At 35.8% G+C, this 25,869-nt stretch overlaps 4 protein-coding genes and 1 pseudogene across 4 annotated transcripts; 2 read left to right on the forward strand and 3 right to left on the reverse strand.

The window, feature by feature from the left end:
- The first annotated feature begins 1,224 nt into the window (after positions 1–1,224).
- On the forward strand, positions 1,225–2,951 carry LOC148586160 (dehydration-responsive element-binding protein 2A-like; annotated as a pseudogene).
- A 718-nt stretch (positions 2,952–3,669) lies between these two features.
- LOC132179011 (uncharacterized) lies at positions 3,670–5,438 on the reverse strand. Its single transcript, XM_059591620.2, has 2 exons — positions 4,862–5,438; positions 3,670–3,964 (listed from the first exon to the last, which is right to left on the reverse strand). The coding sequence occupies exons 1-2, from the start codon at positions 5,363–5,365 to the stop codon at positions 3,794–3,796; spliced, it is 675 nt and encodes a 224-aa protein (XP_059447603.1). The 5' UTR covers positions 5,366–5,438; the 3' UTR covers positions 3,670–3,793.
- A 2,060-nt stretch (positions 5,439–7,498) lies between these two features.
- LOC132177870 (uncharacterized) lies at positions 7,499–20,308 on the forward strand. Its single transcript, XM_088515470.1, has 4 exons — positions 7,499–7,557; positions 8,883–9,361; positions 10,806–10,819; positions 19,673–20,308. Exons 1-4 carry the CDS (start codon positions 7,526–7,528, stop codon positions 20,306–20,308), a joined length of 1,161 nt encoding a protein of 386 aa, XP_088371596.1. The 5' UTR covers positions 7,499–7,525.
- An 858-nt stretch (positions 20,309–21,166) lies between these two features.
- LOC132177804 (DNA polymerase kappa) lies at positions 21,167–24,274 on the reverse strand. Its single transcript, XM_088515304.1, has 5 exons — positions 23,325–24,274; positions 23,129–23,236; positions 22,906–22,992; positions 21,852–21,947; positions 21,167–21,456 (listed from the first exon to the last, which is right to left on the reverse strand). The coding sequence occupies exons 2-5, from the start codon at positions 23,222–23,224 to the stop codon at positions 21,415–21,417; spliced, it is 321 nt and encodes a 106-aa protein (XP_088371430.1). The 5' UTR covers positions 23,225–23,236; positions 23,325–24,274; the 3' UTR covers positions 21,167–21,414.
- A 680-nt stretch (positions 24,275–24,954) lies between these two features.
- LOC132177803 (death domain associated protein) lies at positions 24,955–25,864 on the reverse strand. Its single transcript, XM_059590265.2, has one exon. The coding sequence runs from the start codon at positions 25,825–25,827 to the stop codon at positions 25,309–25,311; it is 519 nt and encodes a 172-aa protein (XP_059446248.2). The 5' UTR covers positions 25,828–25,864; the 3' UTR covers positions 24,955–25,308.
- Positions 25,865–25,869: the final 5 nt, after the last annotated feature.

Genomic DNA, 25,869 nt, shown 5'->3' on the forward strand with positions numbered 1-25,869 from the left:
TTTATTGGTAGACTTTTACAGTGTTCAATTCGTAAAAGGAATATCTATCTATTGCATTGCTGTCATGCACTCCATTTTTTACTATAGCATACACAACTATATACAAGGGTAGAACAAATAGATTAACGCTAAAAACTCTGACAACTCTTAACAAAGAACACATCTATTGGAATTCAATGACTAATTAACACCACTACTACATAAGTTTATATTTCTAGCCATTTGGGGTGGTTGGACCACACCACCCCAAGTCAACTATAATGTATGGCCAAGCCACTTTATTGTTAACGACACGTTAACAATAAAGTGGCAGTTTGAAACATGTATGCATACCTTTTCCTTAATTTGTTTGTTTGGAACCAAAAAGAAAAACCAGGAAACGACAAATTTAACACGGAGAATTACCTAGATTTACTAGAGATGGTATAACCTTTTATGACAAGAGTTATGTATGTATGCTCAATAATTGATCTGGGATGCCATATTTTATCTTTTATTGCAAAATATATAATTTCAATCTAAGAGTTGCTCCTCCATGCACTACAAAAATTTGGCAAAATAGTGACATGTGAAATGTGACATTTTACGTCAAAAAAAACGTCTTTATTTAATTATGGACATTTGAATAGTAATATTTTTACAAATGTCCTTAAACATATATAGTAACTAAAATAAAAATTAGAGACATTTGAACAATAAAAATATCCCTACAAGGTGACATTTTTGCAAAAACGTCCCTTTTGGGAAGGGGACGTGACAATAGTTTGAACATCACATTTTTGAAAGGTAACACTTTGCACTATTTCAATGTCGTTACCATATGGTTACGTCTAAAATCAGGCCCCAAGGCATTGTCTCAATACTAGAAATTTCGAAGAAAAAAAAAAGATGTTTAAAAAATCATCGTGATCATCATCATGCTCTAATTATCTTGTATTAATTAGATTAATTAAAGATAATTGTCAGGAGAGATTTATTTGGTTTATTTAAGTAGCATTTTTAAATTACAATAAAAAAAGTACTCAAGCGGAATCCACTACAAATACGCGTAGCAGGCTCCTGAAAAATAAAAATACCGTATTTTGCGCTGAGAAGAAGGAAAACACTGAAGAGTGTTTTTTTTTGTCTGAAAAGTTGTCGCAAATATCGCTGATCATCGGAATTGCTGTTGCTCATCGTCTGAAAAAATCACAAATTTACAATCACTGGGCAGTGGGTTCTTTGATGGCCAATTCGTCGGAGGCTACGGCATCCAGGTGGGTCATCAAAATTCAAAACCTTTTCTTTTCCTTTTATTTCTATTCTTTTTACGCTTCTTTTTTTTTTTCTTTAAATTTCATTATTATGGGATTCTTGATTTGCGATAATTCTTGATATCTATATATAGTTTCTTTGTGAATTCTTGAATTGTGTCTGTTGGACTTGGTGGGTTTTTTCTGGGTTTTGCCGGAAAAGGATTTTTGATTGTGTGGGTGTGGGTGATAATTTTGGGTTTTGTGATTGATTAATAAAATAAAAATAAGTACACTCTTCCTCTCCGCCCCCACTCCTCCGTAACACCCGCCGTTTTGGCCCTCCGAGGCTACATGCATGCTCTGCGTCCGACCCGTCCTGAGTCCACTCGGCCACTCGGACCCTGTCAGACGCCGTGTCTGGACTCTCGACGAGGTGCAACTCTCACTCTCTTTGTTCTACGTCGACTCCTACGAGTGGACTCGGTGGTGCGTCCGCATTGTCCCTCATGTTCCTCTGTTAGCCTGTGATCGTATGATTTGTTTACTTTTTAGCACTTTGACTAATTATTAGTCTAATATGATTCAAAAAAAGGAAACTAATTAATTAATTAGTTAGATTTAGTATTTCTAGGGTTTTCTCTTAAATTAATGTGAAGAAGGTTCATTAATAGTAGATTTAGAATTCCCTATCCTCCAGTCCAAAATCAGTAAAGTTCTCTCTCCGCCCCCCTCCCCCACCCTTGCCCTATGTGCCTCCCACCGGCCACTGTTTGAGGTCAGATCTCCGCCATTGATTGTTGCTTTTTTTTTGCTTTTCCGGTAAGCAATTGACTGTTAACCTTTTTGCATTGATTCTTAAAGTCTCGTATATCTTTTTATTGCAATTGATTGTTGCCTTTTTGCTTTGCATTTGTATTGATGTCTCTGCCATTTAGTTTTTGCAGGAAGAGGAAGTCTAGAAGTAGACAAGATGCAACTCTATCGGTTGCTGAGACCCTCGCTAAGTGGGAAGAGCGTAATGCCCAGCTGGACTCTTGCAATAATGAGATAAAATCAGTTCGTAAAGCTCCAAGAATTGGGTCGAAGAAGGGATGCATGAAAGGCAAAGGAGGACCCGAAAACTCATCATGTCAATATAGAGGTGTTCGGCAGAGGACATGGGGTAAATGGGTTGCTGAGATTCGTGAGCCAAAAGGAAAAAAAATGTGGCTTGGCAGTTTTGAAAATGCTGTTGATGCTGCCTTTGCTTACGATAAAGCTGCAAAAGCAATGTACAGTTCTTGTGCCCGCCTCAACTTTCCAGATAATTGTTCTTGTTCAGCAACAAGAACCCCATCAGGTACCTGTTTAATAGCAACTCCAGCAAGCTTTGATTGTACAAATTACTCTGAAGATATAAGCATGAAGCTTGTTACCCCCAATTTAAGAAACGAGGATGGGGAAGATGAATGGAGCAGTAATACTCTGTATACTGCAATCATTGAAGCTGCTGCTGCTGCCACACCGAGTAGTACACAGCAGATAGAAGAAGCAAAGAATGAGTGGTGTAACATTGAACAAGAATCAAGCGGTTTTTGGGATTTGGGACAAGAGTATTCAACGAATGAAGTGTGGTCTTCAGAGGAAATTGACGCTTTCTTCGAAACAAGTCCAATCCATGATATTGAATCGGTATTGCGTCATGATGTTAGCCAGCTTTAGTTCTCTGCTTCCTAAGTTTTTAGGTTTGAGTAAATATATAAGTCAGATAGGCAGACACTTGGAGTATTAATAGAATTATTTTGGATTATGAAGGAGATAGATATGCATACTCATATTGTTGACTGAGCTGATTCTTTAAGGGTTTTAGATTGAGAAATTGGCTTCATTTTTTGTATAAGAATTATACCACTTTAAGGTACATCATGTTCAATTGAATGATAAACAAAGTGTATATATGATTAACAAAGTTTTTGTTATGCATTTATGTTGGCTTACTCCTTTGATTTACCGCATAAATTTTTGTTTGGGAATCTTCCATTCTTCCGCTCTATTCCTACTTTTCCTTCATTTTTTGGTTAGGTTTAGATATTTTCACTGTTTTGCCTATTCTAAAGTCACTGAGGTTTGAAATTTTTTGAGATAAGGAGCACATTGATATGGATGTTATCTGTATGTTATTACATAAATAGATTTAGATAAAATATTTATTTGTTCTCATATGTATGGCTTCTCCTTCTTCCAAGTGATATGAAGAACAAGAATACTAATTTGTTATTAAGGATTTAAATTCAGCTTTGGCTTTTAATTCAATAGCTTGTTTTTACTATCATTCAAATAAAAAAATTACTATAAAACTTTTTTTTTTTTTTTACTTTTTTATACAGCTTTTTCATTTTTTTTATACCAAACTTTTTTTTTTTTTTTTTTTTTCAATCCACAGTAACAAAGGGTAAAAGGGTTTAACAAACAAAGCCCGCTGATGGCTTGGAATTCCACCTTTGAATCTTTTTATTGAATGTAGCCAAAACAACGGTGAAAGAAATAAAAAAAGGTGTATGAAGCTCAGCAGCATTACTTCAATTCCGAAACTTGAACCTGGTGCACCATTTTATAAGAAGATCTTCAACAATGGCATCCATTCGAGTACCAATTCCTCCCCAAACCAACATGTGCCCATAATCTCCCACCCTCGAACCGCTCACTTCATGCACAGCCTTGAACCCAATTCTAGTGTAGAATCTAACAAGCTGGGACATTCAAAATATCACTTTAACAATATGTATACACGCATAAGTATAGAAGAAATATTTTATTTCCAACAGATTCTAGACGAAAAAAAGAAAAAACTCAAGTGAACTAATTAATGGTGAAAAAGCGGGCGGTTATTAATCGTCCACTAACCGTTAACCGCATTAATCGCTAACTGCTTTTGAAGGCGATTAGGAAAAATTGTTAATCGCCTAGGCGGTTACAGTTAGCGATTTTAGGTTTTGAAAACACCGGTGATCGCCTTTATATATATATATATATATATATATATGTGTGTGTGTGTGTGAAACAAGGTCGTTTTTGTATTTAAATATATATACAAATTTAGAAATGATGTTGTATGTAGAAGGGCATTATCATCTTACTATAAAAACGATGTTTTTCTTTTTTTTTTTTAAAAAAAAAAAATTAGAAAAAAAATTGTTTAAAAAGCAGTTAGTAATTATTAGGGTTATTAACTGCCAGTTAACTGCATAAGCGGTTAGTAGAGGCGTCTTTTCACACCTAGAAATAATGATATAGAAATCTCATTTCAGTGTAAAAACTAGTATTAAATTACTAATGGTTTCCAAAACTTAAATTAACAAGAAATAGTAACTTTTAAGGGTAAATTCCTGGTAATATGTAATGGTAAATTAAATTTCGAATTACGATTTATATTAAATTAAAAAATATTTTGAATATTATAACTTTTACTATATATAAACCATGTGAGGCACAATATAGATGAAAAAAATAGACAGCAAAAAATTGAAAAAATAAATAAATTAGTTACTCTAAAAATAAATAAATATAATTATTTTAATTAATACTATATCCTCTATCATTATTTTTCAGGTAAATGCAAGAAAGGCAGATAAGGTAAAGACAAGAACCTTAGAATGGTAAAGATCGGAGTCATTGATGGCCAGTAACTCAGCTGTCTTGCAACCACAATCATATCCATACCTGACGGCGACAGCTCCGATGAACAAACCGATCCCAAAGATAGATTTCTCCATGCCCACCGTCTCTCTTCTCAATCTAATGGAGTCCAGGTGGAGAATTTTCCCTCTCACCCACACCCTTATCAGTCCCTCAGCCTTCCCAAGATCTTTCTGGGTTTCCAAGCTCTTTGCCGTGATTCTGAAAAAGGGTCCCAGAGTTTGGAGCTGGAGGTCCACCTTCTGGGCTCTTGACGCCTTCAATATCTCCGACATGGTTGGTATTGTGGCCTCCATCTTTTCCCTTCTGTTCTCATGTGATTTTGATGTGATTTGGGTTGTTGGGATAATGGAATTGGAAAGGGATTTGATCATATGGGTTCTGGTTGGAATTGTGAGATGATTATGGTTTTGTAAAGGGGATGTGGAGCTTGGAAGTGTGCTGGTTATTGCCATTTCTGATTTCTCTGTGGAGCACTGTGAGCTTGAGGCAACCCAGATACCTCCAGGAAGAAGAATAAGACACTGAAAGCCGTTAATTAAACAAAAATGATTTTTTTTTTTTATAGAAAAAAATAATAATATACAAATAAGTAAGAAAAAATAATATACAAATAAGTAAAAAATAATATAAAATTCACCTACCAAATGGCTATGGATTATTATTATTATTTTGACTTATCTACTGGTTTTTTTTTTTTTTTTTGGAACTTTTTTGTAATATGAAGGGTATTATTATCATTTTTGCTTACAAGAAAGAGGGATATTAGAACCCTAATGGTAGATTATGAAGGTGTATCAACCAAATTGAAATATTGATGCGACATTTTAAATTGATGATAAATTAAGGAGGGTAAGTTTAGTTCCCCATTCTAAAAACCTTAAACTCTAATATCCACAGTAAATAGGAAAGACAAAAAAAAAAAAAAAAAAAAAAAAAAAAAAAAAAAAAAAAAACTTTTTTAGTATTTGAGATGAGGCGTATTATCAAATGGCTATCTCGGTTTTCAAAAGTATCGTAGATATTATATGTTGAGTGAAAATACAAAGATTGTACTTATGTCCATCTTCTATCCATAAATTTAACAGTGATTCACGTCAACAATTTTCAGAATATGACACATATCCCATATAACTCAATAATATTATTAAAGAAAAAAAAAATCCCAAAGCCACGCCCCATAGCCAAACCATCCCAGGGCAAATGATGGTTTTGGCCACCCCCAAATGACCAAATGAGAATGGTTTCGCCCTTCCCCCCACCCCAATTTGGTCAAAAAAAAAAAAAAAAAACACACACACACACCAAAAAAAAAAAACAAAACAAAACAAAAACAAAAACAAAAACCTTTGTGGCGGGTCAAAACCATCCCTTGATGGTGTCTCGACCCATCACAATAATTTTGTTTTGTTTTTGTTTTCTTTTAAACTTTTTTAAAAATGTTTTTAAAATTTTTATAATGTTTATTTATTTATTTTTAGTTTTAATTTTTTTTTTTTTAAAATATTTAATGAGGCATATGGATCACATGATAATTTATGATTGATTTAGCTTGTATTTTTGTTAAAAATTATGGACCATCTCGGTACGTACTATCTACCATACTTTTGTAAATTGGGGCAATCATTTGATAATAGGCCTTATCTATTATCACTAGTACTTCAAAAACATTTAACTACATTTAAAAAAAAAAAAACTATTGCTTTAAGTAAATGGCACTCAAAGTTAGATACTAGTTTTTTATTTTTTATTTTTTTTAATAAAAAGTTTAAGAAGAACACGAGTCACATCTCAAACAGAATCTGTTTATTATATAATCATTTCTAATATGTCTCCATTTGAATAGACATGGACAAAAATTATAACCCTAATTTGACCGACTTTGGCCAATATCATTATTGAATTATAATATGACACAACTCTTTAAATTGAAATTAAATACTTATAACCTAATTAATTAATAAAACCTAAATGAAACTGAGGACCTACTTTATGTGACTTGTTCCACATCATTTTAGCTTTTAAATAATTTAACTACGCAGTATGCTCTTCCTAACTAATTAAATAGAATAGGCATACAAAATCTGTTAGTTTTTAATGTTTAATAAGATGATTAGAGTTTACGATTTAAGTCCATATTTCTTTTTAATCTTTTAACATATTATGTTCACATTTATTTGGTTTATCTAATTAATTAGTATTTTGAAATTACAATAATAATAATAATAAAAAAATGGTATGGAAATTCCTTTTTTAAATAAAAAAATAAAAAAATTGAGACCGAAGAGAATGTATACGGAGCCAAGAAGGAACGGCAAAAGAAGAAGTAGGGGACACGTGTCGTAATCTCCAGACTCAAGGGGAATCCAGTACCACTACAAATACGCGTAGCAGGCTCATGGAAAAAAAATACCGTATTTTGCGCTGAGAAGAAAGAAAAGCACTGAAGAGCGTTTTTTGTTTTGGTCTGAAAAGTTCTTCAACTTTCTTCTTTCCCGCGTAGAAACGAAGCCCTAATCCAAATCGCCGATCACAATCGCCGTTCATCGGAATCGTTGGTACTCATTGTCTGAAAAAGATCACAAATTCACAACCACTGGGTTGTGGGTTTTTCGATGGCCATTTCTTCGGAGGATACGGCATCAAGGTTGGTTGATCAAAACCTTTTCTTCTTTGTTTCCCTTTATTTGATCTATTGTTTCATTAGGGTTTTTCTGGGTTGCGGTGGAAAGTGGTTTTTGATTGTGTGGGTGTGGGTGATAATTTTGGGTTTTGTGATTGATTAATAAAATAAAAATAAGTACACTCTTCCTCTCCGCCCCCACTCCTCCGTAAGACCCGCCGTTTTGGCCCTCGGAGGCTACATGCATGCTCTGCCACCGACCCGTCCTGAGTCCACCCGGCCACTCGGACCCTGTCAGACGCCTTGTCTGGACTCTCGACGAGGTGCAACTCTCACTCTGTTCTACGTCGACTCCTACGAATGGACTCGGTGGTGCGTCCGCATCGTCCCTCATGTTCCTCTGCAAGCCTGTGATCGTTTGATTTGTTTACTTTTTAGCAGTTTGACTAATTATTACTCTAATGTGGATCAAAAAAAGGAAACTAATTAATATTATTAGTTAGATTTAGTATTTCTAGGGTTTTCTCTGAAATTAATGTGAAGAAGTTCATTGATGATAGATCTAGAATTCCCTATCCTTCGGCCCAAACTCAGTAAAGTTCTCTCTCCGCCCCCCTCACCCCTAATTTCATTAGGGTTTTTCTGGGTTGCAGCGGAAAGTGGTTTTTGATTGTGTGGGTGTGGGTGTGGGTGTGGGTGATAATTTTGGGTTTTGTGATTGATTAATAAAATAAAAATAAATGCACTCTTCCTCTCCGCCCCACTCCTCCGTAAGACCCGCCGTTTTGGCCCTCGGAGGCTACATTACATGCATGGTCTGCGTCCGACCCGTCCTGAGTCGACGCGGTCACTCCCTGTCAGACGCCGTGTTTGGACTTTCGACGAGGTGCAACTCTCACTTTCTTTGTTCTACGTCGACTCCTACGAGTGAACTCGGTGGTGCGTCCGCATCGTCCCTCACGTTCCTCTGCAAGCCTGTGATCGTTTGATTTGTTTACTTTTTAGCAGTTTGACTAATTATTACTCTAATATGAATCAGAAAAAGGAAACTAATTAATTATTTAGTTAATTAATATTATTAGTTAGATTTAGCATTTCTAGGGTTTTCTTTGAAATTAATGTGAAGAAGGTTCATTGATGGTAGATCTAGAATTCCCTATCATCCAGCCCAAACTCAGTAAAGTTCTCTCTCCGCCCCCCTCCCCCACCCTTGCACTTCTGCTTGATGTCTGTTGCATTTTTTTTGCTTTTCCTTTTTTGCATTGATTCTTAAAGTTTCGTATATCTTTTTATTGCAATTGATTGTTGCCTTTTTGCTTTGCATTAGTATTGATGTCTCAGCCATTTAGTTCTTGCAGGAAGAGGAAGTCTCGAAGTAGACAAGATGCTACTCTATCAGTTGCTGAGACCCTCGCCAAGTGGGAAGAGCGTAATGCCCAGCTGGAGTCTTGCAATAATGAGATCAAATCTGTTCGTAAAGCTCCAGGTATTGGGTCGAAGAAGGGATGCATGAAAGGGAAGGGAGGACCTGAAAACTCATCATGTAAATATAGAGGTGTTCGGCAGAGGACATGGGGTAAATGGGTTGCTGAGATTCGTGAGCCAAAAGGAAAAAAAATGTGGCTTGGCAGTTTTGAAAATTCTGTTGATGCTGCCTTGTCTTACGACAAAGCCGCAAAAGCACTATATGGCTCTCGTGCCCGCCTCAACTTTCTACATGATTGTTCAGCGACAACAACCCCATCAAGCATCTGTTTAACAACAACTTCGGGAAACTCTGGTTCTACAAATTACTCCGAAGACATAAGCATGAAGCTCGTTATTCCCAATTTAAGAAACGAGGATGGAGAAGATGAATGGAGCAATAATATTCTGCATGCTGCAGTTACTGAAGTTGCTGCTGCTGCCACACCAAGTAGTACGCAGCAGGCAGAAGAAGCAAATGATGAGTGGTCTTCGGAGGAAATTGACGCTCTCTTGGAAACAAATTCAATCCTTGATATTGAATCGGTGTTGGGTCATGATGTTGGCCAGTTTTGGTTCTCTGCCGTCGAGAGTATGAATGATATGGCAGCAGACTCCTTCTTGAGTTTTTAGGCTTCAGATTGCTGATTGAGCTGATTCTTTTAAGAGTTTTAGATTAGGAAATTGGCTTCATTTTTTGTATAACAATTATACCACTTTAGGGTACACCATTTTTAATTGTATATATATGATTAACAAATCTTTGGTTATGCATTTATTGTTGGCTTACTCCTTTGATTTACTGCATATTTCTACCTTGTTTATTATTTAATTAGTCGTTTAACATTATTTGTTGTCATCTAGGAGTCTAGGACCTTCCTTGGCTGTAGAATCAATCAAATTTTGAGTAATAAACTTAAATTCTTATAAAATATCTACATAAGTCTTTTTTTTTGTCTTTTATTAAGTTTAAAGATTTCGCGTCTTTTAGTTTCTCATTCATCTGACAGTTACATGAGATTTATCATGTAATGCATATATTGAAGTTACATAGGTTTTACTATGTATGTGGCAATTATATTTATATATGTAATATAAATGAGTGAATTGAAGTGGCAAAAAAACATGTAAAGAAAAATAGGATCGCTTGCAAGTAGAGCCTAGTCCTAAATGACGTTTGAAATTTCATTCATTAAAAATCAGTAATGTTGTATTAAACAAAAATATATTATTTAACCTTTTTTTTTCCGTGGGAGATTACAGATATAGATGTTATCCGTATGTCATTTGTTATGGAGTAATTTTTTTGCAAAGAGTAGGTGTAAAATTAGTGTTTTTCTTTCTAGATTTTTGGGGTTAAATTTATCTTTTAGGAAAATGACTTTTATAGAAAGAAAATCATAGAAGCTTTGAAAAAAAAAGAAAGGAAATACAAAAAAGACCACACCTGGCCCTGAGAAAATCCCTGAGAAAACATATATATCGAGGAAGGACGTACGTACATAAAAATGTAAATTACTTGATCGTTAATACTTAACTAAAGTTAAGAGATAAGGCTAAAAGTTGACTAAAACATACTATGACAGAACCCCTTTTTACCTGTGAAAACTGATTTCTAAGGCATTTTTTACAATCTTCAATTTTTAATTTATTGGTAGACTTTTACGGTGTTCAATTCGTAAAAGGAATATCTATCTATTGCATTGCTCTCATGCACTCCATTTTTTACTATAGCATACACAACTATATACAAGGGTAGAACAAATAGATTAATGCTAAAAACTCTGACAACTCTTAACAAAGAACACATCTATTGGAATGTGTCCCTTATCTTTTGGAGATATCTTCTGCTTTTTACCTTTGCTTTGGCTCCCAATGTTTTCCTTCTGGGAAAACCTGATGAGGTTTCAAATTTGTCAATTTTCAGATCAAATGCTTATTTCTGCTAAAAGTATAGATAAGAAAAAGAAAAGAAGCAAAAAAAAAAAGCAATTAAGTAAAATAATCTTCTATCAACCATCTCCTTTACCCTCCCTTTCGCTGATCTCCAAAATTTGTACATTTGTAAATTGAGCAAGCAACCATGGATGGAAAAAGGTTTAGGTATTATGAAGAACGCATTCACTAAATCTAGCTACTTGTCAATTGTCATGCCATGCAGCAAGTGTATTTAATGAATTAGGAAACTTGGTGGAATCTGCTTCCAACAACCCAGTCACAGCATTTTGATGAGATTTTGGGTGTGGTGTATTCACCTACACAAAAGGCAAAATCCAAAAAAGAAAAAGAGGAAAAAAAAAAACTCTCAAGTAAATCAACAAGCAAGGAATATACAAGAAAGCATTGCAATATGAGCATCTACATTTTTTTTTGACAAATTATAAACATCTACATGATCTACTTAAAAACTAAGAAATGCACACTAATTTACATTTTTCAAAATTTAAAATACAGCCCTGAGGGGTTCTAGCAAATCTCTCTCCGCAGGAAAGCGGTTTGAACGTTCTAGGGCTGTTCTAAATGCGTAGGTCTTCGCTTTGGACAGCTACACAAGAAGATTTAACTATTTCATAATCTTATTAGAATGAATCAACTGTGAACTTCTGCCAACATAAACAGGTCAGAGAATCAGCAAACTATTTTTTATTGCATAATTTTTTTGCTAGAAAGAATGGTTCTTTTGTTCTCAGTAGTTGGGTGTGTTTGGTTCTTCCAGAATTGATAACTCAGGATCTTTCCACACTGAGTGGTAGATTTCGTAACAAGGGGAACAGACCAGTCTGGGGAATGGCTCCAATATGTTTGTTCTGGGGCTTATGGATGGCGCAGAATCAAAGAACATTTAAAGGAAAATAACTTCATGAAGCGAGCTTAACGGACTACTCTTTGTGAAATATGTTCATGGACTTTGGCTTTAACAATAAATATCTTTCAAAATTTGTTGCCAGTTTTTTTTTTTTCTTTTCTCTTTGCTTGGTAAACCCAATGTGTACCCTGCAGGATTAGAATCTGCAACCTGTCGCCCACCATCCCACATTTTAGGTAGGTGGAACTGCGCAAGTGCCATTTGGCTAAAGCCCATTGACAATTTGTTGACACCTCCAATTCTTAATTGTCCTTCCTTTTAATTAGATGGTTTCTCTTGTATATTTTTGTGTACTTGGGTTTCATCCACTCAGCATTTTCAATGAGTTCTACTACAATTAAAAAAAAAAAAAAGATTCTAGTCTTGGTCAAGATTAGAACCAGTCTTTAAAATTCTCACATACCTTGTTTTTAGTTTCATTCTTCAAAGGCTCATAAATTTTCTCCATCCCCCCAGCCTTGTTGCTAATAGTGTCTGTCTTCCAAATCTGGTAAGTGGCTGCCGTCCAATAAATCTTTATCTTCGTAACTACATATCTCATGGCTATCAACAATTGAGCCCAGGGAACTATTATCACTGGTACTTTTCCTATTTGCATCCCCTGATATAAGAAAATCAGTGAGAGTTTTTGGTCTAGTTCCAGATGGAGCACCAACCATGCCTGTATTAAATTGAGACAACCGCAGGCCTGAAATAAGCAATACAATTGCATTGTCATACTCTAAGCCCTACAAGGTGCAAGATTCAATTTTATCATGGTCCTCACTCCGCCCTATCCCCCCTCCATGGAAAAATGAATAGATACTGTACTTTTTTTCGTAAAGAAGAATATTAATAGCAAATTCTATGGTACCTATCAGTCTCAAAGAGACAGGAAGTTCAGCCTTTAGCAGCTTTGAAGCATATTTCAAAATATCCTCACTTGAGCAAATATACTTTTGCAAAGTCACAGCTCTGGTTCTAACCTGTTGTGGCACATAGTAAAGACAGATTACTCATTAGTGATTACAAAATGGGGGCCAGGAATAAATTAGAAGAATAACAAACAAGGCAAGTAATGAAATTGTCAGAGAGAAAATAGACTACAAGTCCCTTCTCCACTTCTAAAGAAAAAGTAAATAAATAAAAGGTTGCAAAGGAGCAGGGAAGTTGAGCAGAATTGCTAAAAGAACTACACCAGAAAAAGGTTGCACATCAAATCTTGCGAGTAGGTATTGACTGACTTTATAAAAAGAATCGTAATGGAGGATCAAAAAATACCTCAAAAGATGCTGGTTTTAGTTTAAGAGTCAATGTTCGCCCCAAAAGACCTTCTTTCTGCATGTCAGAAGAAAGCATCTCCGCAAGATCAGCTGCAAGCATAACCTTAAACCTTAACAAGGCTAACTTTTGCGCGGGGGTGGGGAATCCAATTATTTTCAAACAGAATTTAGTCAGAATGTCTTACATATTACCTATACAATGCCCATAATTGATAACAGATCTATAATTTTAAGAATTTTAGCACCTTTAAACACAACTTTAGATGCGAGTCTGCATAATTTTCATGAGGTTGTGACTAAAGGTTTAAGCAAAACCCAAGGAGTTGGAACAAAGAATGCAACTTGGCTGAGTCGAACTCAACCCAGCCTTATTATTAAAAATCTTGAGTCTTGGTTTAAAAATTTTAGATGTGTTTTTTTTCTGCTAAAAAATTGGCTGGGCAGAGTTCTAGAGTGAGAAATCCTAAACCAAACTAAGCCCAATTGACTGCATGTTTTATTACAAAGAAATATTAACAATATAATAATTAAGCACAAGGAAATGAGGGGTGAAAATGGTGGGACAACTTACATAATTTCTGATGAAGAAATGCCTCATCATCTGTCGCAGAAAATGTACTCTCATTACTGATACTCTTCCGTAACATGACTTGTGGGGTCTCAGTTTTCCCAAGCCCCAATGCCATAGAGAGGAAAAAAATCTGCAATGAATAGATGATGTGGTCATTGTGGTGATATACTAAATAAAAACAAAAAACAAAAAACAACAACAACAACAACATCAACAATAGATCACAATCAAAAGGGTATGAGATAAGTCAGGGCAAGAACATGTAGAGGATTAAGTAAAAAAGAAAATTAAAAATTGAACAACCAGTACTGCTCTTAATTGTTTTGAAAAGTACGCTACATAACGAATTCCAAAATAAACAGAGTGAACAACCTCTGTTTAAATGAGATCAAACATTGGTCATTGGTTTTTGAATGAGAACGGCCTTTGTTTCCAATCCCCCTCTTCCCCCCCTCCCTTTTCCTTCTTTCTTTCCCAAAAAGGGTAAAAGAAGGCAAAGAAGGAGCATAAACTGCAGTAGAGGGAGAAAGGTACAAAAAGGAAGCAGATCTTTAACTGAGGCAAGGTGCTTTAATCATATAAAATACAGGGTATGCTAAGATGTGAGAGTATAATTTCTATGTTCTTTCGACAATATAACAGGTACATAAAAACTACATGTTTATGGTGAATCAAAGAAAACAGTAGAAAGAACCAACCAGTGTTCTAACCTGCTGTAGAATGAGAAAATAATGCACACAGAAAATCACCCTTTTGCAGCATATCCTCACATGTATTGATTCCAAAAACATCCCTTAAAATATGTTCAGTGACCTTACCAATGCCCCCAATCTGTAAAACAAGTTTGCCCAAGTGTGTGATAAGAAATGTAAATTAAATTGAGACTTCATAACTACATATAACAAAAGGGAAAAAAAAAACACTCATTCTGCAAGCTCTAACTTTACCAAATAATTAAATCATGTCACTCCACTGAAGTAGATCAATAATTCACAAATATACCTTTCGTATGGGAAGTGAGGATATAAATGTCATGATAGCCAACCGGTCATTTGGTAAGATGAATTGTCCATTTGGCTTATTTATATCTGAACAAACCTGAGAAAACAAATATATGGAGGAAGACGTATATAAAGATGTAACATACATGAGCGATCTTAATCACTTTGACTTAACTGTGTTAACACTATGCAAAACTAAAGTTAAGAGATACAGCTAAAAGGTGACACAAACGCAAATATCTGTAAACCCTCTTTACCCGCAAAAAACTATCTAAAAGCACTCAAAAACAAAATAATGGAACATAAGAGAGAGATAAGGCAATTAAGATGTATGTGAACCATCAGTTATTGCAGATGTTAAGCTTGTCCTTGATTTGATTTCCCCTATTTTATGGTTTACTAACTAGCATACCACCACACTGTGGGCACATAATGTGATTTTGTATTATCCTTAAGAACTCATAACATGGCAGCAACAATATTGCTGCCACCTCCAGAAAGCACATCTCAAACTATATACCCCAAAACCTTATCTTATGATTGAATTTAGGGCTGTTCCTGAAATTTTTCATATATTCTCATTTTTATCTTTCTTTCCCAATTAGCTTCTCATCACAGCTTTTCTTAACCTCCAAACAATTTCATTCTTGATTTCAAAGCAATCAACTCTATGCTTCATAGGCAGGCCTAGTTTTGTGCTATAAGCAATGCATGTAGTTTGACTTGAATACATTGGGAAGCATGCTATCAAAACCATTTTTCCAGCCTCCAAAAGTTGACTTCTTCCCTCAAGATGCAAAGAAAAGCCTTCCATCTTTTACACCAAACCTAAAATAAAATATTTTATGGTAGATATACCTAATATCTATTCCTGGCAATGGACTTCCCCATGAAATAAAATGACTTGCCTTATTACACAAAATGTGAAGTTCTCTAATAAATTATGCAAAATTCTACTTATTTGCTATATGCCTCAATTTTATTTATTTATTTTTTTTTTGTGTTGAAAAGGCATATGGTGGATTCCATGCAGGATACACACACAGAGAATATCAAGAAAATAGCCAGCAGAACCTTAGCAAGCAAGCGGTTTGGTCCCACTCCAGCACTACACGTAAGACCAGTCTCTTCATAAACAGAGGTTCTGAGTTCTTCAGCAATCTTTGCAGAGGCAGAGTACCAACACGAGGTTTAACATTAAAAGCCTGTCACTATTAATGAACGCAATGAATGTAAAAAATACAAAATCTAGCATGCACAGGCAATAAATCAATTATATGCGAAAACTTACTTCTCCACTGGTAATACCCCTTTGTTTGCAGACATTAGTTATATCAAGGTATGCTTCATCCAAACTAGCAGCCATGAAGTTGGGATCATACTTCGGAAAAACTAACAACGAGAAATACAAGCAAAGTAATGATCAGCAATTAACAAACGAGCTGCATCACAAATCTTTCTTGAATTTAGAACATCATACCTTTCCTATTCAAATCACTGTAATAAGTATACTTCTTAAAATCTACGGGAACAAAAATTAACTCCGGACATAATTTACGTGCAATGAAACCAGGCATTGCAGCACGAACCCCAAATCTCCGTGCCTGCACGGTGATCAGATCAGGTTTAAAGAAAAACTTGCTGAAGCAAAGCGAAGATAAAGGCCTCGTTGCGTTCCTCATTCTCGAAATACTTAGATCCTTTGCTCATCTCATACACTATTCTTTGCACTCTCTCTTTGTCCACCCCATCCACACCTAAAATCCTCACAAAATAACAAATCACATATTTTAAAAAAAGAAAAGAAAAAAAAGTACACAAAAACCAATAATTCCAAGATATAATTGAATTCGTTTCATAAGAAAATCAAACCAAAGGCAACGATGAAAAATGCTTAGTCAATTTATAATAGAAGGATAAAAGTAGCAAAAAATTCAAAAAAAGAAAGGGAAATTGGAAGGACGGAAACGTGCCTGCTTTAGCGTTGGTGAAGACAGTGTAGTACGACTGCCATGGGCCATGGCCGAGGCGTGTCGCCTGATGTGCTTTCGCTCTTCTCCATCGCCCTCTTTTTTTCTCTCCCTCGCTTCAAATGCTTGTTCGAGAAGATTGAAGAGGGAGAGCGCCAAATATTGGGACGAAAGGAGAGGATTGACACGTGCTTTCCAAAAATAAAAAATATAAATATAAAATTACTAATCAAATTTTTATGTTCAAATATTGATAATATATTATTCTCAATCAATATCAAAGAAATAAAAAAAAAATGATAAAACCAATAAACAAAGAGAATAATAGAAATGATGAAAGAAAATAAGAGAAAAAAAATATATATATATAAAAAAAAAGTGGGTCGTGCTTTACTTTAAAAATTTAAACATGTTGCGGTATTTTTTTATTTACTCTAAACCTTTATAGCATGTCAAATGGCCTCCTCTTATTTTATTTTTCTTGAGGCTTCTTACAATTTTTTTTTTTTTTTTTTGGGGCCTTTAATAAATTATGAACTTTAAAGTGGTAGTCTAATTGGCGTAGCCATTAAGCCGGACCTGGTTAGCAACTATGGCGGTCAGGGATTAGGTACGAGGAAGAAGAGAAAAGTTCACTTCTCTTCTTCATTTATTTACTGTTTAATCTCATAAGAATGAAATTTGTAGTTAAATCGGTTGATATATCATATATGTAGTTTATATAGATGTAATTTAATCTCATGTATTATGTAAGCTTTTAAAATGACATTTTAAGGCATTTTAAGGCTAATTGTCTGCTTTTTTAAAAAAAAAAAATTAAAATGGGTACAAAATGGTTAAATTAAGCCCAATACCTAAAATAAGCTAAATTTTTTTTTTTAAAAAAAAATTAATTACCAGCCCGGATAACCAAATACCAACCAGAACTAGCCGGTTAATGTTGTATAACCGGTTAACTAAGTTATCTGTTTAAAAAAATTATCATTTTATTATCTTGTATTAAATAGAATAAAAAATAAAAAATAAAAAATCCTAAGAATAGAATTTCTAATTCTATAATCCTCTGATACTTTTGATAGATGAATGAGTGTGCATGCATGCACTGAATAAAAAAATACAACAAATTAATTTAAAAAGATCGAAAAAGAAGAAATGTGAAACAAATATTGACTTCGTTTTAAATAAATAAAAGAATTGAGAAGAGATATGCTACGGAGCCAAGAATGAACGGCCAAACAAGAAGTATGGGACACGTGTCATAATCTCCAATACCCAAGCCGAATCCACTACAAATACGCGTAGGTAGGCTCGGAGCAAAAAACATTCCGTATTTTACCCGTATTTTGTGCTGAGAAGAAAAAAAAGCACTCTGTTTTTTTGTTTTTTTGGTCTGAAAAGTTCTTCAACTTTCTTCTTTCCCGCGTAGAAACGAAGCCCTAATTCAAATCGCCGATCACAATCGCCGTTCATCGGAATCGTTGGTACTCATTGTCTGAAAAAGATCACAAATTTACGATCACTGGGTTGTGGGTTTTTCGATGGCCATTTCTTCGGAGGATACGGCATCAAGGTTGGTTGATCAAAACCTTTTCTTCTTTGTTTCCCTTTATTTGATCTATTGTTTCATTAGGGTTTTTCTGGGTTGCGGTGGAAAGTGGTTTTTGATTGTGTGGGTGTGGGTGATAATTTTGGGTTTTGTGATTGATTAATAAAATAAAAATAAATACACTCTTCCTCTCCGCCCCCACTCCTCCGTAAGACCCGCCGTTTTGGCCCTCGGAGGCTACATGCATGCTCTGCCTCCGACCCGTCCTGAGTCCACTCGGCCACTCGGATCCTGTCAGACGCCTTGTCTGGACTCTCGACGAGGTGCAACTCTCACTCTGTATGTTCTACGTCGACTCCTACGAATGGACTCGGTGGTGCGTCCGCATCGTCCCTCATGGTCCTCTGCAAGCCTGTGATCGTTTGATTTGTTTACTTTTTAGCACTTTCACTAATTATTACTCTAATATGAATCAAAAAAAAGGAAACTAATTAATTAATTAGTTAATTAATATTATTAGTTAGATTTAGTATTTCTAGGGTTTTCTCTGAAATTAATGTGAAGAAGGTTCATAATGTTCATTGATCCAGCCCAAACTCAGTAAAGTTCTCTCTCCGCCCCCCTCACCCCTAATTTCATTAGGGTTTTTCTGGACTGCAGCGGAAAGTGGTTTTTGATTGTGTGGGTGTGGGTGATAATTTTGGATTTTGTGATTGATTAATAAAATGGAAATAAATGCACTCTTCCTCTCTGCCCCACTCCTCCGTAAAACCCGCCGTTTTGGTCCTCGGAGGCTACATGCATGGTCTGCGTTCGACCCGTCCTGAGTCGACGCGGTCAGTGCTCGGACCCAGTCAGACGCCGTGTCTGGACTCTACGAGGTGCAACTCTCACTCTGTTTGTTCTACGTCGACTCCTACGAGTGCACTCGGTGGTGCGTCCGCATCGTCCCTCATGATCCTCTGTCAGCCTGCGATCGTTCGATTTGTTTACTTTTTACCAGTTTGACTAATTATTCCTCTAATATGAATCAAAAAAAGGAAACTAATTAATTAGTTAATTAATTAATATTATTAGTTAAATTTAGTATTTCTAGGGTTTTCTCTTAAATTAATGTGAAGAAGGTTCATTGATGGTAGAGAACTCAGTAAAGTTCTCTCTCCGCCCCCCCCCCACCCTTGCACTATGTGCCCCCCACCGACTACTGCTCGACGTCAAGTCATTGACTGTTGCATTTTTTTTGCTTTTCTTTTTTTTGCATTGATTCTTAAAGTTTCGTATATATTTTTATTGCCATTGATTGTTGCCTTTTTGCTTTGCATTAGTATTGATGTCTTTGCCATTTAGTTCTTGCAGGAAGAGGAAGTCTCGAAGTAGACAAAATGCTACTCTATCAATTGCTGAGACCCTCGCCAAGTGGGAAGAGCGTAATGTCCAACTGGAGTCCTGTAATAATGAGATCAAATCTGTTCGTAAAGCTCCAGGTATTGGGTCAAAGAAGGGATGCATGAAAGGGAAGGGAGGATCCGAAAACTCATCATGTAAATACAGAGGTGTTCGGCAGAGGACATGGGGTAAATGGGTTGCTGAGGTTCGAGAGCCAAAAGGAAAAAAGATGTGGCTTGGCAGTTTTGAAAATTCTGTTGATGCTGCCTTGTCTTACGACAAAGCTGCAAGAGCACTGTACGGATCTTGTGCCCGCCTCAACTTTCCAAATGATCGTTCAGTGACAACAACCCCATCAAGTATCTGTTTAACAACAATTTCGGGAAACTCTGGTTCTACAAATTACTCCGAAGATATAAGCATGAAGCTTGTTACTCCCAATTTAAGAAACGAGGATGGAGAAGATGAATGGAACAATAATGCTTTGCATGCTGCAGTTACTGAAGCTGCTGTTGCTGCCACACCAAGTAGTACGCAGCAGGCAGAAGAAGCAAAGGATGAGTGGTCTTTGGAGGAAATTGACGCTCTCTTGGAAACAAATTCAATCCTTGATATTGAATCGGTGTTGGGTCATGATGTTGGCCAGTTTTGGTTCTCTGCCGTCGAGAGTATGAATGATATGGCAGCAGACTCCTTCTTGAGTTTTTAGGCTTCAGATTGCTGATTGAGCTGATTATTTTAAGAGTTTTAAATTAGGGAATTGGCTTCATTTTTTGTATAACAATTATACCACTTTAGGGTACACCATTTTCAATTGTATATATATGATTAACAAATCTTTGGTTATGCATTTATTGTTGGCTTACTCCTTTGATTTACTGCATATTTCTACCTTGTTTATTATTTAATTAGTCGTTCAACATTATTTGTTGTCATCTAGGAGTCTAGGACCTTCCTTGGCTGTAGAATCAATCAAATATTGAGTAATAAACTTAAATTCTTATAAAATATCTTCATAAGTCTTTTTTTGTATTTTATTAAGTTTAATGATTTCGTGTCTTTTAGTTTCTCATTCATCTGAGAGTTACATGAGATTTATTATGCATGCATATATTGAAGTTACATAGGTTTTAGGTTTTACTATGTATGTGGCAATTATATTTATATATGTAATATAAATGAGTGAATTGACGTGGCAAAAAAACATGTAAAGAAAAATAGGATCGCTTGCAAGTAGAGCCTAGTCCTAAATGACGTTTGAAATTTCATTCATTAAAAATCAGTAATGTTGTATTAAACAAAAATATATTATTTAACCTTCTTTTTTTCCGTGGGAGATTACATCCGTATGTCATTTGTTATGGAGTAATTTTTTTGCAAAGAGTAGGTGTAAAATTAGTGTTTTTCTTTGTAGTTTTTTGGGGTTAAATTTATCTTTTAGGAAAATAACTTTTATAGGAAGAAAATCATAGAAGCTTTGAAAAAAAAGGAAATACAAAAAAGACCACCCCTGGCCCTGAGAAAATCCCTGAGAAAACATATATATCGAGGAAGACTTACCTGTGAAAACTGATTTCCAAGGCATTTTTTACAATCTTCAATTTTTAATTTATTGGTAGACTTTTACAGTGTTCAATTCGTAAAAGGAATATCTATCTATTGCATTGCTCTCACGCACTCCATTTTTTACTATAGCATACACAACTACATACAGGGGTAGAACAAATGGATTAACGCTAAAAATTCTGACAGCTCTTAACAAAGAACACATCTATTGGAATGTGTCCCTTATCTTTTGGAGATATCTTCTTCTTTTTACCTTCGCTTTGGCTCCCAATATTTTCCTTCTGGGAAAACCTGATGAGGTTTCAAATTTGTCAATTTTCAGAGGTCAAATGCTTATTTCTGCTAAAAGTATAGATAAGAAAAAGAAAAGAAGCAAAAACAAAGCAATTAAGTAAAATAATCTTCTATCAACCATCTCCTTTAGCCTCCCTTTCGCTGATCTCCAAAATTTGTACATTTGTAAATTGAGCAAGTAACCATGGATGGAAAAGGTTAAGTACTATGAAGAACGCATTCACTAAATCTAGCTACTTGTCATGCCATGCAGTACGTGTATTTAATGAATTAGGAAACTTGGTGGAAACTAATTAATCAAGCTTTGGGAAATCTTATGAAGCGTTGGAGTTCTAGTCTCAATAAATAAATCAAATAAATCATGTCACTCCATCAATAATTCACAAATATACCTTTCGTATGGGAAGTGAGGATATAAATGTCATGACAGCCAACCGGTCATTTGGTAAGATGAATTGTCCATTTGGCTTATTCATATCTGAACAAACCTGAGAAAACAAATATATGGAGAATACATAAGTGATCTTAATCACTTTGACTTAACTGTGTTAACGCTATGCAAAACTAAAGTTAAGAGATACAGCTAAAAGGTGACACAAACGCAGATATGTGTAAACCCTCTTTACCTGCAAAAAATTATCTAAAAACATTCAAAAACAAAATAATGGAACATAAGAGAGAGAGAGAGATAAGGCAATTAAGATGTATGTGAACCATCAGTTATTGCAGATGTTAAGCTTGTCCTTGATTTGATTTCCCCTATTTTATGGTTTTACTAACTAGCATACTACCACACTGTGGGCACATAACGTGATTTTGTATTATCCTTAAGAACTTATAACATGGCAGCAACAATATTGCTGCCACCTGCAGAAAGCACATCTCAAACTATATACCCCAAAACCTTATCTTATGATTGAATTTAGGGCTGTTCCTGAAATTTTTCATATATTCTCATTTTTATCTTTCTTTCCAAATTAGCTTCTCATCACAGCTTTTCTTAACCTCCAAACAATTTGATTCTTGATTTCAAAGCAATCAACTCTATACTTCATAGGCATGCCTAGTTTTGTGCTATAAGCAATGCATGTAGTTTGATTTGAATACATCGGGAAGCAAGCTATCAAAACATTTTTTCCAGCCTCCAAAAGTTGATTTCTTCCCTCAAGATGCAAAGAAAAGCCTTCCATCTTTTACACCAAACCTAAAATAAAATATTTTATGGTAGATATACCTAACATCTATTCCTGGCAATGGACTTCCCCATGAAATAAAATGACTTGCCTTATTACACAAAATGTGAAGTTCTCTAATAAATTATGCAAACTTCTATTTATTTGCTATACGCCTCAATATTTTTTTTTTTTGGTGTGTTGAAAAGGCATATGGTGGATTCCATGCAGGATACACACACACACAGAATATCAAGAAAATAGCCAGCAGAACCTTAGCAAGTAAGCGGTTTGGTCCCACTCCAGCACTACACGGAAGACCAGTCTCTTCGTTAACAGAGGTTCCGAGTTCTTCGGCAATCTTCGCAAAGGCAGAGTACCAAAACAAGAGGTTTAACATTAAAAGCCTATCACTGTTAATGAATGCAATGAAGCTATGTAAAAAATACAAAATCTAGCATGCACAGGCAATAAATCAATTATATGCACTAACTTACTTCTCCACTGGTAATGCCCCTTTGTTTGCAGACATTAGTTATATCAAGGTATGCTTCATCCAAACTACTAACTAGCAGCCATGAAGTTGGGATCATACTTCTGAAAAACTAACAAAGAGAAATACAAGCAAAGTAATGATCAGCAATTAACAAACGAGCTGCATCACAAATCTTTCTTGAATCTAGAACATCCAACCTTTTATAGTCAAGAAGCAAACTAGTAGCCATGAAGTTGGGATCATACTTCTGGAAAACTAACAGTCTAACAACAAGAAATACAAGCAAACTAATGATCATCAATTAACAAACAAGTTACATCCCAAAACCTTTCTTGAATTTAGAACATCTAACCTTTTATAGTCAAATCACTGTAATAAGTATACTTCTTAAAATCTGTGGAGCGAAAATTAATTCCGGACATAATTTACGTGCAATGAAACCAGGCGTTGCTGCACAAACCCTGAATCTCCATGCCTGCAGGGTGATCAGATCAGGTTTAAAGTGGAAACAAAGCAAAGATAAAGGCAATCAAAATTTTAAAATGGGATTTGCAAGTCAATCTGAGGACTGAAAATGTCCAAAATAACAAAGAAGTATACATGAAATAGTCACAATTTCATTCATGACCTCCTTTAAAGATTTCAGCATGCATCCCATCCTCATAATTAGCCATGGAGATCAACAACCATTGGCTTGCCCTAAAACGATGGGTTACTTAATGTCTCAACAGCAGCATAAAAAACGTCTATATCTAGGTGCAGCCAAATCCTCGACAAGTCACATGCAGCTTCTAGCTCTAAAATTCTTCTATCAGCCACCTGCAAATAGGATAAATCATATACCAGAAACTGCATGCCTCACCAAAACCTCACACACATAGCCAACATAGGGGGGAAAAGTGGATGCTTGAAATGAATTTTGCACACTACTCAGTAATCAGAGCATATATAGGGACAGTTCCGTTATGTAATAAAGTCAGCATGCATGACAAACCTAAGATAATATCTTAGTACTTCAGGAAAAAAAAAAAAAAAGTGAAAATATCATCTGATAGTGAGATATATCGGCTGGAGTGAGCTTCGCACATTGAGCACAGATGCTCTCGATTTTCCGCCCTGTAAAGGCTTCCTTGCGTTCCTCATTATCGAAATACTTAGATCCTTCGCTCATCTCATACACTACTCTTTGCATTCTCTCTTTGTCCCCCCCCCCCCCCCCCCCCCCCCCCCCCCCACAATCCATGCCTAAAACCCTCACAAGATAACACATTCCATATAAAAGAAGTACATAAAACCAACAATTCCAACACATAATTGAAACTAATTTAGTGTACAAGGTTCACGGATTGAGAAATTAATTTGATTCATAAAATAATCAAACGAACATCAACGATGAAAAATTCTTAATCAATTTAATAGAGACATTTAATAAAAGGATAAAAATAGCAAAAACTTCAAAAAATAAAGGGGAATTGCAGGGATGGAAAACTAGTGCCTGCTTTAGCGTTGGTGTAGACAGTGTGGTTCGACTACCATGGCCGAGACATGTCGCCTGATGTGCTTTCGCTCTTCTCCATTGCCTTCTCTCTTCAAATGCTTGTTCGAGAAGATTGAAGAGGGAAAGTGTGAGATAGAGAGCACCGAATATTGGGATGAAAATGGAGAGGAATTACGCACGCTTTCGTTTTTTTTTTTTTCCATTGTTTTTATTTATTAGTAATTCGGATCAAGATCTGAAACAGTTTCTAGATTGAAAATTCCTTTGAATTCTTGAGTTATGGCTAGATTGAAAATTGTCTTCTCTTTGGTTGAAAAAAGTAATCGGACTATAACAAAAGGGTCTCTTATCTTTTTTCGATGAATGAAGATTTTACTAAACACAACTGCAAAATCAGTTACAATCAAACACTCCAACTTAGAACAGCCGGAACTCACCTGCACCCGCAGGAAACAACCCTACAAAGGAAATACAATATGCAGACAAGACAACCTGCAAACAAATCCCAACAACACCCCAAACCTCTATAAAGCAACTATACAAACACAACCCCTGTTTCTATCCAGCCAATCTATACAATATAAAATCCAATATACGAAAATATAAAACCAAACAACAAATCCCATTACATGAATTTGGTAAATAAATCGCAAAATACAAAGAAAGACAAACCCCTGGAATCCTCAATGGGCCTCAGAAAGCTCCTGAAGACGCTTCTCCAACTCATCCAACCTCGCACCCCACTCACTCCTAACGCACAACGGCCTCGCTTTACTATAATCCACACCCTCCTCTTCCCCGCGACCGCCCACAGAAGATGACACCCCCTTCTGCTGCTTCATTTTCTTACTTCCACTCGTCGCCTTTTTCTGAGCGGCTGCTCTCCGTAGAGCCCAAAGCACATCTGACCCACTTATCTGCCTTTCCTCCTCTTCTTGTTTTTGCTTTGCTCGTTTGTGTTTTCCTTGTTTTGGCTGTTCTGGGAATGGGTCGGGATTTGTGCTGGGATGACTGGAATTGAGCGCCGTGACGATGGTGTGGCCTAGTCCTTTGATGTCTTTTGTTGGGACGGCGTCGTGTCCGGGCGGTTTGGAGCGGTGGCGCGCTGGTTGAGAGTTGGCTGAGATGGTGAGGGCGGAAGGAGTGTATGGAGTAAGAGGGAGGAGGCAGAGTCTGGGTGTGGCGGGGTGCACAGCCCACATGGCTTGGACTCTGGATTTCTTCTCTTCCCTTTCTTGTTTACA

The sequence above is a fragment of the Corylus avellana genome, chromosome 4, assembly GCF_965113065.1.
Source record: "Corylus avellana chromosome 4, dhCorAvel1.hap1.2, whole genome shotgun sequence".
NCBI classification, from domain to species: domain Eukaryota; kingdom Viridiplantae; phylum Streptophyta; class Magnoliopsida; order Fagales; family Betulaceae; genus Corylus; species Corylus avellana.

What these genes read in the sequence shown, in the direction of transcription:
- LOC132179011 (XM_059591620.2), bottom strand. Translation starts at nt 5,365, where the DNA reads ATGGCAATAACCAGCACACTTCCAAGCTCCACATCCCCTTTACAAAAC. An exon ending in CCGATCTTTACCATTCTAAG is followed by an intron (nt 3,965 to 4,861) that starts GTTCTTGTCTTT and finishes TGAATGTCCCAG; the next exon opens with CTTGTTAGATTCTACACTAG.
- LOC132177870 (XM_088515470.1), top strand. Translation starts at nt 7,526, where the DNA reads ATGGCCATTTCTTCGGAGGATACGGCATCAAG. An exon ending in TCGGAGGATACGGCATCAAG is followed by an intron (nt 7,558 to 8,882) that starts GTTGGTTGATCA and finishes TCAGCCATTTAG; the next exon opens with TTCTTGCAGGAAGAGGAAGT.
- LOC132177804 (XM_088515304.1), bottom strand. Translation starts at nt 23,224, where the DNA reads ATGATCCCAACTTCATGGCTGCTAGTTAGTAGTTTGGATGAAGCATAC. An exon ending in GGGGCATTACCAGTGGAGAA is followed by an intron (nt 22,993 to 23,128) that starts GTAAGTTAGTGC and finishes GCCTTTGCGAAG; the next exon opens with ATTGCCGAAGAACTCGGAAC. An exon ending in CAAACCGCTTACTTGCTAAG is followed by an intron (nt 21,948 to 22,905) that starts GTTCTGCTGGCT and finishes TTGTTTTCTCAG; the next exon opens with GTTTGTTCAGATATGAATAA.
- LOC132177803 (XM_059590265.2), bottom strand. Translation starts at nt 25,827, where the DNA reads ATGTGGGCTGTGCACCCCGCCACACCCAGACTCTGCCTCCTCCCTCTT.